Source organism: Cinclus cinclus, chromosome 1 (assembly GCF_963662255.1).
Source record: "Cinclus cinclus chromosome 1, bCinCin1.1, whole genome shotgun sequence".
Lineage (NCBI taxonomy): Eukaryota > Metazoa > Chordata > Aves > Passeriformes > Cinclidae > Cinclus > Cinclus cinclus.
The window spans coordinates 138,924,266-138,945,359 of record NC_085046.1 but is presented as its reverse complement, the minus strand read 5'-3'; the positions used below and the strand labels follow the sequence as shown (position 1 = coordinate 138,945,359).

Here is a 21,094-nt window from a genome sequence, read left to right as displayed (position 1 = left end):
TGGGTCTTGGATTCCCTGCACTGCATAAACACAACACTTGCGTTTCCACCTTTTATGAATGTTTATATGCTACACAGACCATAGATAAGCCCACCTGTATATGTATTCAACTATCATGTTAAACTCTGGGCAGTGCAGCTGTACTAAATTGTATTTTTTTCTTATTTCGATTACAAGGAATTCACTTTGAACACACAATGGATCTCAGCTTGAACTGCTCTTGTTTCCACTAATCCCCTTGTATAGAACTGCAAGGCAGATTCTGGCTCTGCAATACAAAATCCAGAGAGCTGTTCCAGCTCATCCTACTAAGGGCAAAGTCAGTAAGCATGTCCAGAAATAAATAGATCCTGGAACTGCAAGTAGGTCTAGAAAAAAGCTGTGCTGTAAGTACAGCTCTCTGAGCTATAACTAGGGAGGGCTTTCTGAGTTATTTCAATGAACTGTAGTACAACCATGTAGTCCAAAAAACATCTAGACAATTTTCATACTATCTTTAAAGCACCAGAAAACTGTAAAAAGTTCCTTGGGAACTGAAATTCAGAGTATTGTGTTCTTATTAAGGCTGTATGTTCTGATCAGTTCATTGACATGTTATTTCTGCTGCCTTAAAATAGGTATGCAGATACTTTTCAATATACACTTTGTCTTTCCAGCCAGTTTGCCATCTATTTGCAGTATATTTTCAAATACACATTACTTACTCCAGCATAAAAAGCCAGTGTTTAATCACACATATTTCATGAGTCTTTTTGGTTTGTAGATGAGGATTTATCATCTTTAATTTAGTAAGTTTACAGAACATAGCCAACTGCTTTTCTTTGCTTCCAAATAAAGTATGGAAAGTACAGTCTATAGCAAGGGAAGCAGAAGATGAAAAGGCCCATCTGGGTATCTTTTTTTTTCTTTTTTTTTTTTTTTTTTTTTTTTTTTTTTTTTTTGTTGCAGCCATCAAAAGCTGAAACCCATTCTCTGTCAGAAAAATAAAATTGAATAGTTAATAAGAAAATAATTTTTCATATGTTACTTGCATAAAGCATAGAGCATGTGGCTCTTTCAAAAACTAAATCAATTCCTGCTGTAGATAAAGACAACTGCAGGAAGAGCACAATGAGAAGCTGACAGAGTAAGGAGACGGAGGTTTATACAATTACATACAAAGTTCTTATTCTTTGACTTCTTGCAGGGGCAAAATCATGAAAATATGCAAAGTGGTCTCCAGATTTAGCATAAGCAGCTGAATTACTGTGGGTGAGGTTACTGTCCCTGTGCATGGGGACACTGGAAGGGAAGAGCTGCCACACAAACTAAATGCTTCTGCCTGGCACCAGCATGAGGGCAACAGGACTTATAATAAGCTGTGTTGCAGGACAACATAGACTAACTGAAGGCTTGTGTTCTACTGGGATAAATCAAGGCTTCATCTGTAAAAACATCATGCTTCATCATTTTCAGCATAATGAAAGCTTGGATATATTTAAGGGCTGATGTGATTCAGGTTTTAGATCAACTAGAAAAATTATTTTTAAAAATATGTGCTGAGTTTGGAGAAGAATGCCTATGATCAATTAAGTCAAGGATTTATGGTATGCTTAAATGATACTTGTGAACTGCCATCTGCAGTTGATATTTCCAAGAAACAGGTTCCAAAGAGAAATCTTGAATGAAGGAAGAATACATCTCACATACATGGCAAGTTTTCACTTTGTAAGTGAATCATAATCAGCTGATCATAAGCAGTTGGACACCTAAGGTAAATATAGCAGCACATACTTCATTATTCACAGCAATTTTGGAAGAGGTGGAAAGCTTTTCAACAAAAGTAAGAGAAATAATACTTTTTTAGACATTTAATCCACTTCCACAGTTATAACAAACTTTCAATTGCATCATGTGTCTTTGATGCTTAAAACTAAATGCACTGATCATATTCACAAAGGAAATTCTGCTGTGTAAAGGTACAGAGTCCTTGCAAAGAATAGGGAAAATTAAATACAGATATAAGACTTTCCTGCAGAGACAGGGACATAACACATGTCAACATTTACTGTTCTCAGTAAGTCACCACAAAGTGTTTGTTTTCATCTCAGAAAGTAATTTGCACAGTGGAGTTTGCAGATAAAAGATTAACTCTTGAAAGCAGATAAGCACCTGCTAATGTGCTAAGACAGCAGAACACGTGTCTACCTTGAACACACCAAGTCTGATCAAGTGCAATTATCTCAATAAAACTTTTTAAAGTTGAAAGGTATTTTAAAGGAGGGTGGAGGCCGAAGACACAGATATAATATCTAAGACACCTTACTACATTTTTATTACAATCAAAAAATCCTAGCACTGACAAAATCATACAATCATTTAGGTTGGAAAAGACCTCTAAGATCATGAAGCTCAACCATTAACCTGACACTGCCAGGTTCACCACTAACCCACATCCTTAAGTGTCACATCTACACATCTAAATTCTTCTAGGGATGGTGACTCCACTGCTCCCTAGGCAGCCTGTTCCAATTCTAGAGAACCCTTTCAGTGAAGAAATTTTTCCTAAAACCCAACCTAAACTTGCCCTGGTGCAAGCTGAGGCCTTTCCCTCTTGCCCTGTCACTTGTTCCCTGTCAGAAAAGCCGGACCCCACCTGGCTCCAGCCTCCTTTCAGGGAGCTGTACAGAGGGACAAGGTCTCCCCTGAGCTTCCTTTTCTCCAGGCTAAACACTCCTACCTCTGTCAGCTGCTCCTCATCTGTGCTCCAGACCCTTTCCCAGATCCATTGCCCTTCTCTGGACACACTCCAGCCCCTCAATGTCCTTCTTGTAGTGAAGGGTCCAGAACTGGACACAGCACTTGAGGTGCAGCCTCACCAGTGCTGAGTACAGGGGCACAATCCCTGCCCTGGTCCTGCTGGCCAAGCTGTTTCTGATCCAGGCCAGGATTCCATTGACCTTCTTGGCCGCCTGGGCACAGCTGGCTCATGTTCAGTCACTGTCAACCAGCACCCCCAGGTCCTTTTCCAGTGAGCATCTTTCCAACCACTCATGTCCAAGCCTGGAGTGCTGGATGAGGTTCCTTGCATGGGGTTGTTGTGACCCGAGTGCAGGACTCGGCACTCAGCTTCGTTGAACCTCATGTCATCCATGTTGGACCATCACTCCAGACTGTCTAGATTCCTCTGTGGATCCCTCCTACTTTCCAGAAGGTCAATCTCCCCACCAGCTTGGTGTCATCCACAAAGTCACCTTTGCTGACCTTGATCCCTTGATAAAGATCTCCATAATCAAGATAATTAGGAGGATATAATAATGAGTCCTGGCCCCAGTACTGAGCCCTGTGGAATACTCCAGGCTTGGCCATCCAGCCAATTTTTTGCCCTGTGAAGAGTGCACCTATCCACACCACAGGAATACATTTTCTGCAGAATGCCACGGGAAACACTCTCAAAGGCTTTACTGAAGTCCAGGTATACCACATGTTCCAAAGAAGACAAATGCTAGGCTGTCATCTCTAAAAGACACTCTTACACCCCTCAGTCATTCAGGAAAGCAAACCATACCTATTCTGCTGCTGGTCTGAGTCTGGGAATACACATCCCAATCCCCTGGAATAGAGTGGACAGCCATGCAAAACGTTTCATGCTGAACTGTGCTGTGGTCACTGCTCAGGGAAGGTGCTGGGGGCATGTCAGGGAAGAAATTACACCAAGCACATGGACTTGAAGGTCAGCAGCAGCTTGGGAAACCACAACAAGAAAAGAGACAGAATGTGACCTGGCATGGGAAGATGAGTTCTGCTGCTCAGGTTCCCATTTCTCACAGGCTCAGCTGGCAGCACCCATGGCACCATCTGTGGATTGTACAAGGCAATCCCTGTGTGCTTACATTCCACAATATATTGAAAAGTATTCATGAATGAGCTATGGTTTAGTTGCTGCCATGGAGGAAATGAAAATATTCATTGTGCAAGTTGTAGGTGCTGTCTTAAAATGGCACTGGTTTCTCTTAACAGTATTAACCAGATTTTAAATTTAAACTATTTATCATTGGAGATTCCAGACTACAAAAATTTCTGCAAGGGAGGCAGATGTTTCTCCATCCCTCAAGCTTTCATACCCAATGAGTCTTTGGAGGAGGACAGGAAGACTCTGCCTGTCATGTCAGTAACGCTCTGCAGTTGTGGCTGCAGGTGCAAAGTTCTTCAGCAAGGGCTGTAAGCAAATATGAGCCGAAAATGACTCCAGAAAGAACTCTATGAACACCCTCTTTTGTCCTTGGACATCTCAGTATCTATGTTTTCCAGACGGAGAAAGGGTTGTGACTATGTGTGGGTGCTCTTACTGTCCATCCTTGCCTTGGCCTGATCTACCTGGGAGCTGGCAGCTGGCAGAGAAATTCTTCTGCTGCATGTAAATTTTGACCACAGCAGCTAATCTGTCCCACCATGCCCATATGAAGAACTAAGAAAGATCCAGTCTCCTGGAGGAAAGTTCTATCTATTAATATTGTCAAGATCTACATACCTCACATACTAGAAATGGGCTTTTCTACAGTTGAGAAATGTGTCCTGTGCATCTTTCATCCCTGCCTTTATTGTATGTGCATCACCAGGAACTACAATCCCAATACCCACCTTCAAGAATCGCACAATGCATAATTCCCTGCTACCTATGGGGGCTTTACTCCATATTACATGGGGGTACCAATACACAGGAAAGGAAATCTGGGTCCTATTTTTGAAAATGGTGGTTTGTAGGGTATGATTTCACAGAATCAAAATAGTCTGAGTCAGAAGGCACCCACAAGAACCATTGAGTACAGCTCTTAAATGAATGGCCCGTATGGGGATCCAACCCACAACTTTGCATTATTAGCACCACACTCCAACCAATAGAGCTGATCCCAGTGATTTGTGTGGGCCAGAGAGATTTTGGCAGGAAGCAATTCAGCACTTAAGTACATTTCATCATTTTCATGTCTAAAGAGATCAGGAAGCTTATTCTAAAACTGAGAATGTGATGCTTTTGTAGCGTTTATGCAATTCCTCTTAAACCACTCTTTTCCTTTTTAAAATTAACATCGGCCTTTGTTTCCTGTGTGAAACCTTGCTTGTGTCTGACCAATTAAAGTGAAGAAAAATGTGTCAGGAAGCCATTTTGAATACAGTGCCTCAGCTGCAGAATAGAGCTTCTCTGAGTAATTGAAATGAAAGTCAGTATTAGTAAAAAGACATTGCATAATTGGTCGTGGCTGGAAAATTACTACTGAGATTGGCAATCTGATGCATCTATTTCTATTACTTTCAGTGGTATTAGGTAGGATAATAAATAGTTCATAAGAAAATACAGCAAGTTTTATTTTATTCCATATTGTGGATATCAAACAATACTGCTGGGAAAAGACTGCTATTAGGACAGGAAATGTTTTATTCTCCACTCCTGTTAAGTCAAGAGTCTGCTGATTCTGCCAACAAGGATGCCAATTAGTGTCAAGTGACATTTTGGTACTGCTGATGAGAGACAAAACAAAGGAAGCACAGTATGGTGAAATTAATTTATCGTACTAAGACATAGAAAAATAGCTTTCTTTTGTCTTTTAATTGGATCTAGAACTCCGTAAGATGGGTAGGAGGGTGTTGGGGAGTGAATACCTCTCCTGTTTTGTCACAGTTTATATCCTTAATTCTGTACTGGAAGTTCTCATTTCAAGCTCCCTTCTTAGAGGAAGCCAGCATTACAAGAACCTTAAATGTGCACAGATCATACTCAGTTGTTCAGATGAACCCCAAAACAGCTCCATGTTAATTCTGCCAGTACTTTTCATCAATATTCCTAACAGTAGAAAAATTGTTGCAGTGAAATGAATAAAATTTCCTTTCACAAAGGAGAAAGTGTGCACAAAGCAAGTTCACTCATGAAAGATAAATCACAAGAACACCTTTCAGTTTTACTTTACTTCCAGCATCCTCATCAAGTCCTTGTGAAATCTCCATTCAGTTATGTTTTTATTTAAAACTGGGTGAGGAATGTGACAATACCTTGCAGCAATGACCTGATATGGACAAGTGAGAAGACCACTTCCTCAGCAATCAACTAATTCCCAGAACTCTGTCTTTACTTCATGAGTTGCAAATCTCTTTCAAAGAGGGGATGTTGCATGTGCTCTTGACTACAAGAAAATGACAAACAGGGGATAAACCTGCAGATTGGCCAGGGCTATCCATAGAGGAGCAGGGCCAGTGTCACTCAGGAATGACCCCTGAAACCTGGCTTGATGGGGCAAAATTATTTCCCTGTAAACATGCCCTGCTGAACATTTGCCTTAGCTAAGGAAATAATGGTTGATCTGCAAGAAAAGCCACATCCTGACTTTCTTAGCTCTGCAAAGATTCCAGTAGCTAAGAAAACCCAGCTTTGCACCAAATGTTAAGTCCTGCCTTTATTTTCTCTGCAAGAATATCTGTGTCAGCATAAATCTCACTTCTTTTTTTTTTTTTTTTTTTTTTTTGCAAGTGTCCTGGTTTGGGACTCCAGGACAGTAAGGAAAGTTTACCACATACGCAATACACAGAAAACATTCAGATAAAAATAGGAATGAAATCATTGCTGCTGTCCAGAGCAGGGGTGGCATACTTTTCCTGCCCATCAAGCTCTGAGCAGTTGGCACACTATAAATCATAGGAAGCACAGAAGTAATTATAGAACTGGAAGCTGATCACTGTAAACATTCAGAAGTAGCTCCTAGTAACTGCAAGTTATCATTAACATAGAACCATGACACAACTGTGCAGGCCGCTTACATGCCCATTTTTCTCTATTCATTTAAACTAGGTTTTCTCATGAAATAACAAGCAACCTAGTCAATCTAGCACCTTGTGTACTAACAGCCTGCTGATATCATCAGTTTGTTCTCTGTCAGAATTAGGTTTGATGCAACACTTGAACCACCAGAATCTGATTATTTTCCTATTGTGCACTAAGTAATGTAGGTAACAACGTCTGCCATTCTGTTGTCATCTGTCAGCACCCGTTCCCAGAGGCACTGCCACTTCTGTGGGAAATGCCTGGTCACAGTGCAATGTGCACTGAGAACAGATAATGACAACATGTAAAATGGGTTTTTGTGCCAGGGCTGTTAATTTCTTCACACTCAGGCCAGTTAAGAGAGAAAACTGTCTCCTCCACCCTTAAAAGAAGGAGCCTCTTGGTTAAGGTGTGTCTGCCAGACACATTATACTGGACTCTGAAGAAGTATTTGATTCGTGCCTCAAAGAAGTTATACCACCAGGACAAGTACAGTGACACTTCAACCAAAAGTGACATCCTCTTTCTTGCCCAACTCTACTCTGTAGTAACTCTACTACATGCCCAAGAGGGAAAGCTGCTTTTCTGGCATCAGACTGAATGCTCTGTTCTGCCTACAAGTAAAGAGATACACAGACCCTGAAAATTTTATCCTGCATCCTGAATTTAGCTTATTTATGGCTCTAATCCCTATTTGATCCTTACAAATCTATTTAACTCAATTACACATATTGCACCTAGCAAGTTCTACAAGTTAATTATTACAAGTGTAGGAGTACTGATTTTTAGGCACATCCTTAAGTTGTTATTAGTTTCAAATTTTTAGTTGTTATAAGTTTAACATTCCAGCAATATCCTGCATTTGAGGAAGCATTTTAAGAACTAATACAATGCCCTTTTGAAAAAAGCCACCCTTCTACTAAATAAAGTTACTTAGACTGCTACCTGAAATTATTTAGAACCTAAATATACTGTGATCAGGAAGACATGGGCCCCTCCACTTGATCTGAGCTAAAGAAAGTGCTACAGTAAGTGTAGCTTTTGCTGCTTGGCAGTAGATTTCTCACCGTGCTGTATAATCCCGTGCTCCAGAAGCCTGCGGCCGAGCTGCTCCGCTTCGCTCCGCGTCGCAGCCTCTCCCTCCTGGATCAGCCACTCAATGAACTCCGATGCTACAAAGCTCCGCTCGTACTTGACTCCTTCCTCTTCCCTGGCTTGCAGAAGGGTATTTTCAGAACTCATCAGCCTGGTGTGGTGGGGGGGGGGAAATTGGTAGGGAAAATGATTCTTCAGAAAATCAGTTCCAGATCTTTTCTGGCAAATTTCATTTATATCAAGAAAACGTATATGAAGCTTTCACTGACTTACTAAATCTTTCCTCAAGCTATCAGTCTACTTAGGAAGTGAATTAAAACTGCTTAGTCAAGAAATTTAGGCTTTATATCCCTATGTGAAGTTAATGCTTTCTTGTTTGTCCCCTAAAAGAAAATTAGATTCTTTGGTTTTGAATTTCCCCTATTTAGTGTTTAATGTTCTCTAAAAGTTACTGTATAATCAGCTTTGAAAAAAATTAGCTTAAAAGCAACAGAATGTGACTAATGTGTTCAAAGCTTCGCAATTAGCATTTACAGTTAGCAGGGCTATGCCTGAAATCATTTAGATGACTTTGAAAATTCTCTCCATAAGCTCTAAAACAGCTGCAGAAAAATTCAAAAGGAGGTAAAAAGGTAGTTCTGTGATTTGGGGCAGATAAATATTGTGCATCCAACATTTGGTGATGCAGCTGCAGTCAGTGAGTTACACATGAACCTAAACATATTTTAACATCTGAGGCTCACAGTTCTCTGTGCCTCAGCTGGCTCTGTGTAGCACCAGTCAGAGGAACATCAAGAGATGTCTCTAAATCTCTTAGCAACTGGCATGTGAGTAGCTGAAGGATACTAATAAAATTCTTCTTTGTTCAAGATACCTATGCAAATGACAGAGTCTTAAAAAAACCTCAAAATTTTGTTAATGCAAAAGCCAGTTTGAAAGTCTGAAAGAGAAGACAGTTTTAAAGGAGAAATGAGAATTGTTTCTTTGTGAAACAGAATTCCACTTTTTGGGGGGGAGACTGAGCACCACAACATCCTTATTGACCTATTATTTTTATAACTATTTTATTTATTATAGGCTAAAAATAGTGGTAAGACTTTCAGAGTAACATTTCAAGAACGGAAAAGTTATTTTTTCCATGCAAGACTAACAGGTTCCCCTCCCTTCACCAACTGTTTTGAAATAAGGGCACATCTAAACTACAACAGGCATATTCTGGAAGTGCTTAATCTTTGCCCTTCTCATAAAGGAATTGAAATTCAAGTAAATCCATACATAAGCCATCTGCTTCTTAAACTGACAGCATTTCCAGAGATTATGGAATATAACTTTACCTCCTTTGGGAAGCATCAGAAAAATCTGTGCTGTAGAAACACAGAGAGAAGTTTCATTTGAAATTACAGTGAAGAGGTTTGAAAAGGTCCAACCTCTATTATTTCACCTAAAAGACTCTTCTTTTGACTTTAATGAGCACTAACCTGAAGCCTGAACCTACTGGATCTGACCACCAGGTAGCAGATCATCAAACCAGGCAAAGGCTGCTCAGACACAGCTGCGTGTCGGTGGTAGCACAGTGAACTGCTCATTTAGATGGTGTGTCATCGCCAGCAACTCTGAGCTGAATAAGAGCTGAGAAAGTCAAAATTAGCTGAAGACAACATATTGACTCCAGACTCTTGCAGGCTTTATTCTCTTTTAATATTTTAATTTACAAGTATCTTGTCTCACAGCATTTTGTCCCACACTCACCACATCTAATACACACTTACTATGCTCCAAAGAATTATCTTTAAATGTATCTCTTTCACCAGGCCTTTTCCCCCCCAAAAATAAAAAGCAAACCCAAAGCTTGTGTCTTTTTGTACCATCTGCTGCATGGTTACCCAGAACTGGTTACCCAGGCTCTGCAGGCACCAAATAAAAATATCCTTAGGATTACGTTAATTGTTCTTTGATGAGTCTATAATTAGTTGACTGCCTCATTGAAGTCACAGATAGAAAGGTCCTTGAAAAAGCAGTGCTAATGGTTAGATTTTTACAGACACACAAAAGAAATCTGGAAAAATATCAAGTGGAAAAACACTCAGTTTGACACTTCGCACCCTTCTGCATAAGCCCAGAATAGCGCTGCAAAGGATTTGGACTTGTGAACAAACAGACACGACAAATTGCCAGTTTAAGAAGTCCAGACACAGCAATCCATGGACTTACATCACTCACTGAATTAAATCACTGTAATTCCATGGCTGTCAACAAAACTGTACCAATTTACATCAATCAAAAACCTGGCCTTTCATTAGGCAGAACTGGAAACTTCCTCTTACTCTTCCATTTTCTCCTTGTTCCAAGAAAACATGAGGCTATTAATATCAAAACTTATTATTTGTTAAAACTGGCATTGTCCTGCATTAAATGAATGTATTTAGCTAAACACTGAAGTTCAAGCTCCTTTTCAGAAGACATCTTTAACCTTGTTTTTATCAAAATAACTCCACCAGAGGATAAAAGCAACTCAGCCACTGACGAGTTAAACTGAAAGTGATTCCAAGAATGCTGTCTCAAAATTATTTGAAAGATTCCCTGAAATTAAAACCATAAATCTGCACTACTTTCACTGTGAAATCTGGTTCAAAAAATCTCAGTTGATGTCAGCATCATGAAATGACTTACAGCTCCTATACAAGACTGCACCAAGAAACAACAATCTTGTGTGCCTGACCAAACCCTACTGAGAATTATAAACATCATAAAAATAGGATGCCTGCACAATTTGATTTTTTTTTTAAAAGCTACCAAAGGGCTGTGATGGATTTATATAAGATTTGCAGGGAGAGTTTTGTTGAACAGGAAACATGTTTCTCTCATTCAATCTATTTGGTCAGTCCTGTAGAGCTCAAAAGCTGATACCCATCTTAGATCTTATAAACTATTCAATAATTTCAGACAAGACTGTAGGAAATCCAGTATTTTTCATCTCTAGTTGTAAACCTGAACCTCAAAGCATGTTCACAGAAAGGATTACCAAAATTTGCAATGATATGCAGGGAATCTGAACTGATTAATGATTTTCAGTGCAAATGAAGGGAGAATACAATCAGAGACTGATTTTAGATCTTCTAATCCCACAGGTACAGCCACCAAAGATGCCCACAGCAGGTGAAGGGGGCGATGCACAAGAAAAGTGAGTTCTGTTTACGAGGAGTTTTGTGGTTATGCAGAATAGACACAGGAAAGGGAGCTCCTCAGCAGAGGGACAGTCCTAATGTTCCCATTATGTCCCAGGGCAGAGAACAAGGCATTTACCCAAAACAGCTGTCTGAATGTAAGGAACCTCCCTAAGATACCCATGCCTCTTCCCATGTGACATGGGATCCCTGCTGATGGTCCTAAAGCATTTTGTTCATTTTACCCACTGAGGGTACAAATCTGCATGGACTGGTGCTGGGTAATGTCTGCAATTCTGGCAAGCACAAACCACGTTGGCTTCTGAATCTAGTGGTACTTCAGCCCTAATGCAGAGAGTGGAAAAGAGCAGGAAATAATCATAATTTCTATGTTAAATTAGCAAAGCCCAGTGAAGATCAGCAAACTCTACAAAATTCGACACAGATTTTCAGAATGTGCTGGATTTGGATAGATTTTCTTTGGCTTAGCTGCATTTCTCTTGCAATCAGGCCCACAGGCATTTTGATAAACAGGTTGAATATGCTGCTAAATGACTTAATGTTTGTGCATGAATACTTTTCTCTGGTTGCTGCCACTTAGTAAATATTTTAATAGCACTGAATTAATATTTTCTTTCTCAGGGCTATCAGCAAACTGATACAAGAGATATATTACACAATCAAACATTTCATTGCAAAACTCTTCCTGACTTTCAGCATTAGGTTTTGAGTTTAAAGTGTATCCAATGAAACTGTGAAGGTGCTGCTAATAAAGATGCATGGGCAAGGGAGCCAACAAAATCTGAAATCTCTGCACAGGGGATTTGCTAAAATAAACAGAGTGAAGCCCAGATAGCCCAGGTATGCCTTCTTATCTCCCATGAATATGAAATACTTCCGATGATCCCTGGAGAATTTTGACTAGCTTTGACTGTCATATACTGGTTTTGAAATGACAGGTATTTTTAATTTATACTATATTTAGCACTCAGGGTTGGTTTTAAAAGTTTCTGAACCCTTCAGATACGTTGCCTAGGAGCAAACACCTCACAAGGATGCAGTTATGTTTAGAAACAGGTGCTGCTTTTGGCATTAACTTCTTTGCCAAGATGGGAACACTCTCTACAGTTATGAACATTTTTCTGCTAGTACAGTGTTAGACAAACTGGATCACAGACATTGGCTGGGGGATAGTTCTCCATTCAGAGAAATGGTGAAGGAAGCAGACACTGGTAGAACAGAGTTCCTTACACCATGGCTCCTTTCATGCAAAAGACTGACATCAGCCTTGCCAGCAAAAAACTATTTTTCTTACAGATAATTGAAATAGAAATATAGACTTAAAAAAGTACTGTAGACACTCTAATCTGCTTTTCAGAGTATGGGTCAGGCTTGTGGACACTGTATGTTTACTGAGTCTAAAGAGCAAATGCTGTGCTTATTAAGGCACGGGAGAGTTTGAAGGTGGCTGCTTCATTTCACCTCTCCCCAGTGCACGGAATGGAGGATTTTCTACAGTGATGCATTTTCTTACGTCTTATACAATTTATTATATTTTTACTTTAAATAGTCACAGTCACTGTGTCTTGGGGAATTTTATATGATGGGTGTAACAAAAAGAATGGGATTTACAAGTATTTGTTTATATTTTTTGATTCACTGCTCTTTCACCAAACTGATCTTCAGAGCTGGCTAACCTTGAAAATAGTATTTATTATCAGCTTTTAAACTTGGAAGTTTCCTGAGTGCTTTCTTCTCAGAAGGAAACAAATTTTCTTCATCAAAAATCACAGCTTCTCTCCTGGCTGCTGCACACTTCTGCTCCAAGCAAGCAGAAGAGTGGATGGAATTCAGTCTAGAACAATACTTCAAGCTTTTTGGTAAATAAGACATCACAAATTTTGCATTAATTTGTATCATACACCAATATGCATTTTCTTCTCTCTGCTTAAAAGTACTATGTCAAAATCTCTACATCCTGAATAAAAATATCTTTAATTTTATATTGGGAAGTATGGTTAAGATACCTAGATACTTTATCGAAGTAATCCAGTGGGATATTCATTATCTCAGTATAATAATCTGTTTAAAGTCATAATTAGATACTCTTGGTTGGGTTGGTGGTTTTTTTGAAACTGCTTTCAACATAACTTTTCTGATGTTGAAACTTTGCAGACTGGAACACTGAAGATTTGTCTCACCTATAATTTAAAATTGTACCTCCCTGTGAAGCTGTAGATACGGAGTCTCCCACAGACAGTAGCTGCTTGTTGAATGCATTTTGGTGTACTAATGTTTCAAGAATTATAATTATGCTTTTACATATCAAATAATAATGTAATTATTTTACTTATTTTGACAAATAATTCTGTATGTTTACAGAATAGATTTCAAGGTCTTCAATTCACATTGAATTCTCATATAGGATGCATTTACAATCTGGGGCATCAGATTTTAAACAAAATGCCTCAAATGAATATGGTAGATAAGCAAAAGAAAAACAGGAGAGGGAAGGACTCAGCTGAAGTAATGGAATGGCCCAGATCCATTCCTGCATTAATTGAAAGCCTCTGATGATTCAAAAATAGATTAACAAGTATCACTTGCCTCATATGGCACTATTATCAACATATTATGAATGCTGAATGCAACATACTTTTCATACAGTCTTTGTCCTCTCATGAACACCTTCACCTCATTGTCCAGGGGAAACGTCCCATCATCTTTTCTGAAGCGGTAGAACAGTTTGACATCCTTGAATTCTTTATGCTCATCGCAGACTGAAACATAAAATAATTAAACAAAAAAAAAGTCTTCACATACATGTCAAGTAACTGAGGACCCATTTAGCAGGTATCACTGCTGAGCTTCAAAGCAAGCACACGTAGAGTCCAACCTCCTATATTTCTCAGCACACAACTTCACTCTGTTCTAACAAAAGGCTGGAGAAAACTTTCGGAGAAGTAACCAAATTTCTTGGTGAGGGGGAGAAGTGTCCATCAGTTTTGTGAGTACTGCTGCACACATAAAGAGCAAAAAACGTCCATCCACTGGATACCCAAAAAACCTTTTGATGAAAACAGTCTGTTGGCTTATTTGTTTAAAGGCCACCAGAGTAGAGTGCCCAGTAGTTTAAGGTTTGCCAAACTTCTTAAAGTTATTTGTATCAGTTAGCAGTGCTGTGGAAGCCTGAGACTTCCTAAAGAAACAGTGAAAACCAAAGCCTTCTGCCTTCTTAAAACTGTCTCAATTGCTCTGCCATGCCTGCTAGAAAATGGTAGGCACAACATGAGCACACTGAGAAATGCCAGATTAGGTCTATGAAACAGCAACTGATAATGAGCTCTTGTAAATGCAGAACAGAGCCCCATCAAGGGCACAAACTGATGGGAAGGCTATTCCAAGCAAGCTGCTCCTAACAGTTGTCAACCCATATACATGGGGGACCTTCTGCACCACAGAAGCAGGAACTGGTGTCCTGCTCTCTTGACACGGGACTTGAAAAAATGTTCTAAGCATCTTGCAGAACCTCTCTGAATCTACCTGTCCAAGCTCCCTTCACAATGTATTTTATTAGAGTGCAACACATGAGCATTTTCAAGAAACACCTGTTCCATTTCTAATACATACATACATATATATAAAATTTCTTCTTCAGTTTGCAACTGGATGCTGGGGTAGAAAACGCTTGAAGGTCATTAGAGTTTTCAACAAGCATTCAGCAATAAAACATCTATTGCTCAATTAAATTAAGTCACTCAGGCATCCACGCAACTCTTCACTGACATTTTCTCAATAGAGAATTAAGTAGACAGATTTGAATACCCTGTAATTACTTTATTCTTTATTCTTTAACTATCTACGGTGAGTCCCAGTTTCCATAACAACCCAGAATTTTCATTTAATAGCCAAGCAGAAGCTGTAGAAGTGGCATTCATTCAATATGTGCATTTCTGACTTTAATTAAGGTGTTGTTAATGTACTGCAGACAGCAGCAGCATTGCTGCACATACAATGACCTCTGCATAAAGACAACATTCGTCTGTCTGTAGTCACTCAGTTTTCTCTTGAAAAAGAAACAAATGGTACATTTGCCATTTTAAAATGGGTAATATTATAGGCTTGAAATTGAGGCCTTGGATCTTCTTTGCTCATGTGCTTCCCTGCCTCTTTGTGCCCCAAAAGGCAACTAAATGCTACCAGTGAGTTGGAAGTCTTTTCATCAGCATGAATTGTTATTCAAGAAGCTGAAAGGAACAGATCTCAAATAGACAACAAGTTTAGGAGAAAATTAATCAGGGCGCAGCCAGACCACTAACTTTCTTGCAGCTGTACCAGCACTAATGTTTGTGCAGCTGCTGTGAGGGCCAGGGCCAGGGAACTAATCCACGTGAGAAAAATGATCTTTTTTTTGCTGGCTGATTTTTCAGATGGGTTTTTCAGCTGGAGAACTGCACTCTTAGGAGCAGGGAAATGAGGGCAGCAGGGAGAGGGGGGACATGGTCCAGCTGGGGCTGCTCTGGAGACAGGGAAGCAGCATCACAGTCTCCAGTAAGTTCCCCTGTGCCATGGGGAACATCACTCCACACCTCTTCAAGCTCTCATCTCCTTCAGGACACAGGTGACCTTGCGTAGCACGGTTCAAGAGAGATGCTCCATTTCTGGCAGGGAAAGGATCCTACCTTTCCTATACTTGGCTGAAGAGCAGGAGTGGGATTTCAGTTTGTGTCACAGCAGACAATAAATTTAGCTTAGAACTTTTTAGCAGGTGATGATGCTGCACTTACCGTGGTGGATAATGCTGTGATCCAGTAATTTCTGCACCAGTTTAATGGCTGTCTCCCTGTCAGAGGCCTCTTTGTGGTCGATCAGCCAGTCAATCAGCTCTTTGGCAACGAAGCAGTTCGGGTAGGTTTTGAGGTGGTGTCGCCGATCCTTAATGACCTTTTCTTCATGCAGTCGGAGCCTGGGGGTCAAATCACCTTGTAAGTATCATTTGCAAAGAGCCTCTGTAAAGCAAGGTTGGGATGAGAGCAGAGCAGTGGCACCCATGCCCTGCTCACAGGATGGGCTTTGCAGGTGTTGGGCAGAAAAGTCACACATCCAGCGCTGGCATCTCACAAAGAGGGAGCCCACAGCAAGCATTTGTTACAACTTTAAAACCCATAATTGGAAAAACTTGTTTTCTGCTCAGTGGAAAAGTTTTAAAAACTGAAGAGCAGCACACCATATTAAGTCCATTAAAATACTTCCTGTAGGTCAATTAAACTGTCAGTAATTTGGAATTAATTTTCCCACATTACTACTAATGTGTTCCATATTATTTTATAGTATCGCTGCTGCAGATTTTTTTTTTTTAATCTTATTAGTTTTTGCAGCTGTAGCTTCTCCCTTGGTTGGGTAACTGCATTTTGCCTCCAATTGCACAAGGATAGCATTTATGATTTAAAATTCAGGTGTGAAGCTGCTCCAGCACAACGTAATCTATCCTTAAAAAGCTGCCTACTGCTCCAAATCAGGGAAACTGATTTCTCACTTAGGCATCTGTTGACAAATGCTCTCTGTTTGTAAAATCTCCCTCATCATCCTGCAAGCAAGTGGATTGAGATGCTTGGGTCAGAATGCGAGACCCTGATTAGAGTAATACCTTCAGGTTCTGAGGTTCTGCATCTTTATGCTTAATCATTTTTTTCCAAATAAACAAAATAAGAAACAACAGCAATAAATTAGCAGATAAAAGGTTTTAAAGTTGTTTGAAATTTTTGTTCCATTTAAAGTTCCATTTAAGTTGTTTGCTTTTTTGCTCCATTTTAATGAATCATATTAGAAAATCTATTTTTTTAATGCCTATACCACAATTCTGAGGAAAGCACAGAAATGACAGTGCTTGGACTCCTATCACAAACAGAAACACTGCTGTTCATTTCCAAGTGGCCAGGGTCCTACTGTGTAAACACTCTCACTGACTGCAAAGGGTCCTGAGTAATGCTATAATAATTGTAGGTGGTACAAGGGTAATAGCACAGAAGGGTGTTAACATGAGCCTCAAGAAGCACAGAGCAGAAGGATGAGAAATTTTCCTCTCAATGAAATTACAGTATGAAACAACAATTTCTCTTTAAAATAATAAAAAGAAAAAATATTTGGCCAAAATCAATGAAGGAAATAATATTAGAGCATCAGACAAGACTTATGTAGGCTTCTACCTAAAGAGTAGCAAAGTAGTACTTTGTTCTGCAGCATTTAGCCTTGAAGTACACTGGAATTGCCAATCTGGGATGTGAATTCAAAACAAGACTTGCAAACCTTAAAAAAAAAAAAAGGCAAGACTTTTATATTAAAAATCCTGATAAATCAGTATCCTGGAAAGAAATGCTGGTAAATATCCCACAGATTGTGAAATTCTCTGAGCTAAAATACTTTTGTTCAAAGCATATTTTCCAGATGTGCTTTAACAGCTGTCACTACGCTTAGAAAGAAAAGCATTCACAATTTTAATTATAGAACATGCAATTATCAGTACGTCTGATGGAGCTTTACAATTAAAATACTTTCCAGGTTCTGTTAATGCTCATCTGGTTTTATATCACAGAGTAACCTGCAAGAACAAAACTAGAAAATGAGTGTATAATACAAAGGTAGGCAGCTCAATCCAGCTTCCAGTCAGCAGCGTAAGTCTAAATGGATGGAGTTCATCTGATACAAGAGGGAAAATCCCTTCTACAAAATTCTTTGTCCACATGCTCCATAGGAGTATACCAGGCTTGGTGTGACATTTCACAAAGTCAGTAGTCAAGAGCCCCAGAAATGAACGTTTATGTCTCAAATTCCAACTGCAGGCTTTCCTGCAGTTGGTGGGCTTATAAATATTTCAATTCCTCTGTCATGTCAAAAGACAGGTTCCAGCTACAATCTTTTTCCTCACTCAGAGGAAGGATCTCTCTGTATACCTTTTTGTCTGTATTTATAAAACTCATAGGTATTTAATGATCTGAACTACTTCCACTCATTTGCTAAAGTGGATCCAAATTTGCTAAGAGGATACAAAATCATTAAGTCAAAGAAATCATGACCAAATAACTCTCAACAAACCTGAATTTCCACTGAATGTGAGAATTTCTTCTGCAGTCTATACCAATTATGACCATACTGAATTCTGTCCAGGCTTGTTTGGACTAACAAACACAAAAGAAACATATTTTCTCTTTGGTGGCTTACGCTGTTCTTTGTCAAGGCTCCCTCACCTCTAAAAATCTTCTAAAAATCAAACTCTATGGAGGAGAAGTAGCTTAATAAATTGACACTGTACCTAGTGTAAACTACAAATAGAGAAGCTTCAAGTAAAGTTATTCAGTATACATTGTGGTGTGCCAATCAAAAGTTAAGGCAGGAATTCAAAAAATGTGTCTGTGCTCAGAAGTATTTATCAGAAACCAAATCAAATGGAATACAAAGGAATAAAATGTACCAGTGAATACAATTATACACAATGCTCAAGTGAACTGGTAAATTCTTTATCCCTTGGCATTGAGAAATAGGCTTCTCATACAAAGTCCTTGATGTTTTCCCTTTTAGTAATGTTAATCACTTTATGCCAGCATGATGACTAGAAAAGACCTAACTTGACATCAAACACATTTTTCTCACTAGAAGAAGTTTTTTCTCAAGAGCTGCTCAGGAGAATTAGCTGACTGACAAACCCTGACCAGTTTGAGAGGAGAAGAGGAAGAAGACAAGCAAACAAGGGGTGATACGGGGACACCTTGATTCAACAAGACTTTGAAATGCTGACCCACTTTCTGCAACTTAATTGCTTAGCACCAGAAAACCATTTTATGGGTACCTCTATGTCACCCATATATAATTCCATATATTCAAGATTACCTGCCAGATTTTGCATGTGAGGCTGCAGTCTGACCTATCTCAGGAAAACATTGTGAGCGAGATCCAGAGCAATTGAGCAATTCTCTGTGCAGGTTAACAGGTATATGCAAGCCTTTAATATTTACAGATTTATATCCATGGCCCTTACTCATGCTTACAACAAATAAAAGCTGTATTTATAAGAATGCATGTCAGAATAGTTTCCTTGGGGGTTTGTCTAAACAGAAGTTGTTCCTAAGTGACAATATGTAGGGACTCTTGCTCCAAACAGAAGCATGGAACAAGATAACTTGGAACACGCTGCTCCTGCTTTGCAGTAAATGTGTTCAGAGCTTTCTGGAACAATGTTATTTGTTGAGATGCATTAGGCACTTTCATGATAACAGCAAAAATCTAAATTTTTGCCTAGAAATGAAGAATCAGGCACTAACTTGGGATGAAATTGCTCTTGCAGCTACATGGAACTTGCATTTTGGTTTTCACCAACAGGGTCATTTTTATTTCCACCAGGCACATTAAGCATTCTGAAGTTCCTTGCCTCTTCTCTGAACCAGTGGGTAAGGATTTATGAGACAGTGCCTGCACCATTAGCTTTCCTTTCCAACCCCAGAGAAGGCCAACATGCTGGATAAATACAGTAAGGATATCTATCACTAACTGAACCACAGTCCAAATATCTCACCCAGCTACTTCCCTCTATTAAGTTTAGTAGTTTGTGCTTGGCTAACATAGATCTTACAAAGCATTATCCCATCTTGAGTTCTATGAATGAAAAAAAAATTAAAAACCTGCTGTTGTTCCTGGTAGTTTTCTGAATAATTAATCTGCCACTTTCTACATCTTATGTAGTCCCTATGTTTATCCTAGCAAGGCTCAAAAAAATGTGCAAGGAACAGGCTGGTCCCTGACACTCTGAATGGACAACATGGTATGAAGACTTTCACATTGTGCTCCATTCTTTCACCTGTTTTAGCCTTCCTGAAACAACCACACACATGAAATGTACTTACAATTGAATCATAGAATCGTAGACACACAAACAATTGGGTTGAAAAGGACCTTTCAGAGTCATCTAGTCCAACATGAACAGGGACATCTTCCATTATATCAAGCTGCTCAGAACCCCTCCATGCTGACCTTGAATGTTTCCAGGGATGGGGCATCTGCCACCTCTCTGGGCAACCTATTCCAGTATTTCACCACCCTCATTGTAAAAAATGTCTTCCTTGTATCTATCCTTATATTTGAATTTACCTCTTTTAATTTAAACCATTATCCCTGTCCTGTTGCAACAGGCCCTACTAAAAAGTTGATCCCCATCATTCTTCTAAGCCTTAATTATTAAAAGGCCACAATAAGTTCTCTTCCCCAGGCTGCACAGCCCCAACACTCTCTGTCTGTTTCTTTTTCACAAGGGGTGGTCTATCTCTCTAACCATCTTCAGGGCTCTTCTCTGGGCCTGATGCAAAAGTTCTATGTCCTTCCTGTGCTTGGACCCCACAGCTGGACACAACACTCCAGGTGGGATCCCACCTAAGTGGAGTAGAGGGGCAGAATCAATCCCCTCAACCTCCTGTGCACAATGCTTTGGATGAAACATCTTTTTTTCATGGAAGAACAAAATACCAGTTGAAGAGATCACTTAAAATAGAAATGCCTATCAGGATCTACTAATTATTGAACAATACACACTGATGATGTAATTAGTCATGGCACAGTGCACGTCCTGCCTCGGCATGCTCAGCTGCTGCTGAGTTCTGGCATGCTCATGGGTTACTGCTGTGTTACACCTTGCATTATACCTTGTTACACCCTTGGTTGCAGTGACTAATCCACACTGAGCACTGCCAGGCAGCATTCATTGAACTACAATTTTATCAAATTTGGGTAAACTGAACAAAAATGTATTAGGTCCCCTGAAAAATAGCAGCTATATACAGAGAGGCAAAGCCCTGAAGATGTTTTCTACCATCTTAAAATTCTTTCCCAAGTTTCATGTAAATACAGATTTTTTTATAAGAGAAGGATTTACTTATTTCCTAGGAATACTAGTCATGATGTCTTTTGTGAGAAACATATATGGACTAAAGAAGTATCTTGCCAAAGATAAGGGCAATTCATGGAGGCCAAAGAGCATAGGTTTTTCACACCTCTCCTCAAG

The 21,094-nt window shown here is 39.5% G+C and overlaps 1 protein-coding gene across 1 annotated transcript in view; it reads right to left on the bottom strand.

The window, feature by feature from the left end:
* The window catches only part of DEPTOR (DEP domain containing MTOR interacting protein), a 75,211-nt gene that overhangs the window by 33,153 nt on the left and 20,964 nt on the right, over positions 1-21,094 (bottom strand). Inside the window, exons 3-5 of the mRNA XM_062491381.1 lie at positions 15,837-16,015; positions 13,706-13,829; positions 7,858-8,036 (exon numbers count right to left, since the gene is read on the bottom strand). Of these exons, the coding sequence (XP_062347365.1) occupies positions 7,858-8,036; positions 13,706-13,829; positions 15,837-16,015 (482 nt within the window). The remainder of the gene's footprint in view (positions 1-7,857; positions 8,037-13,705; positions 13,830-15,836; positions 16,016-21,094) is intronic.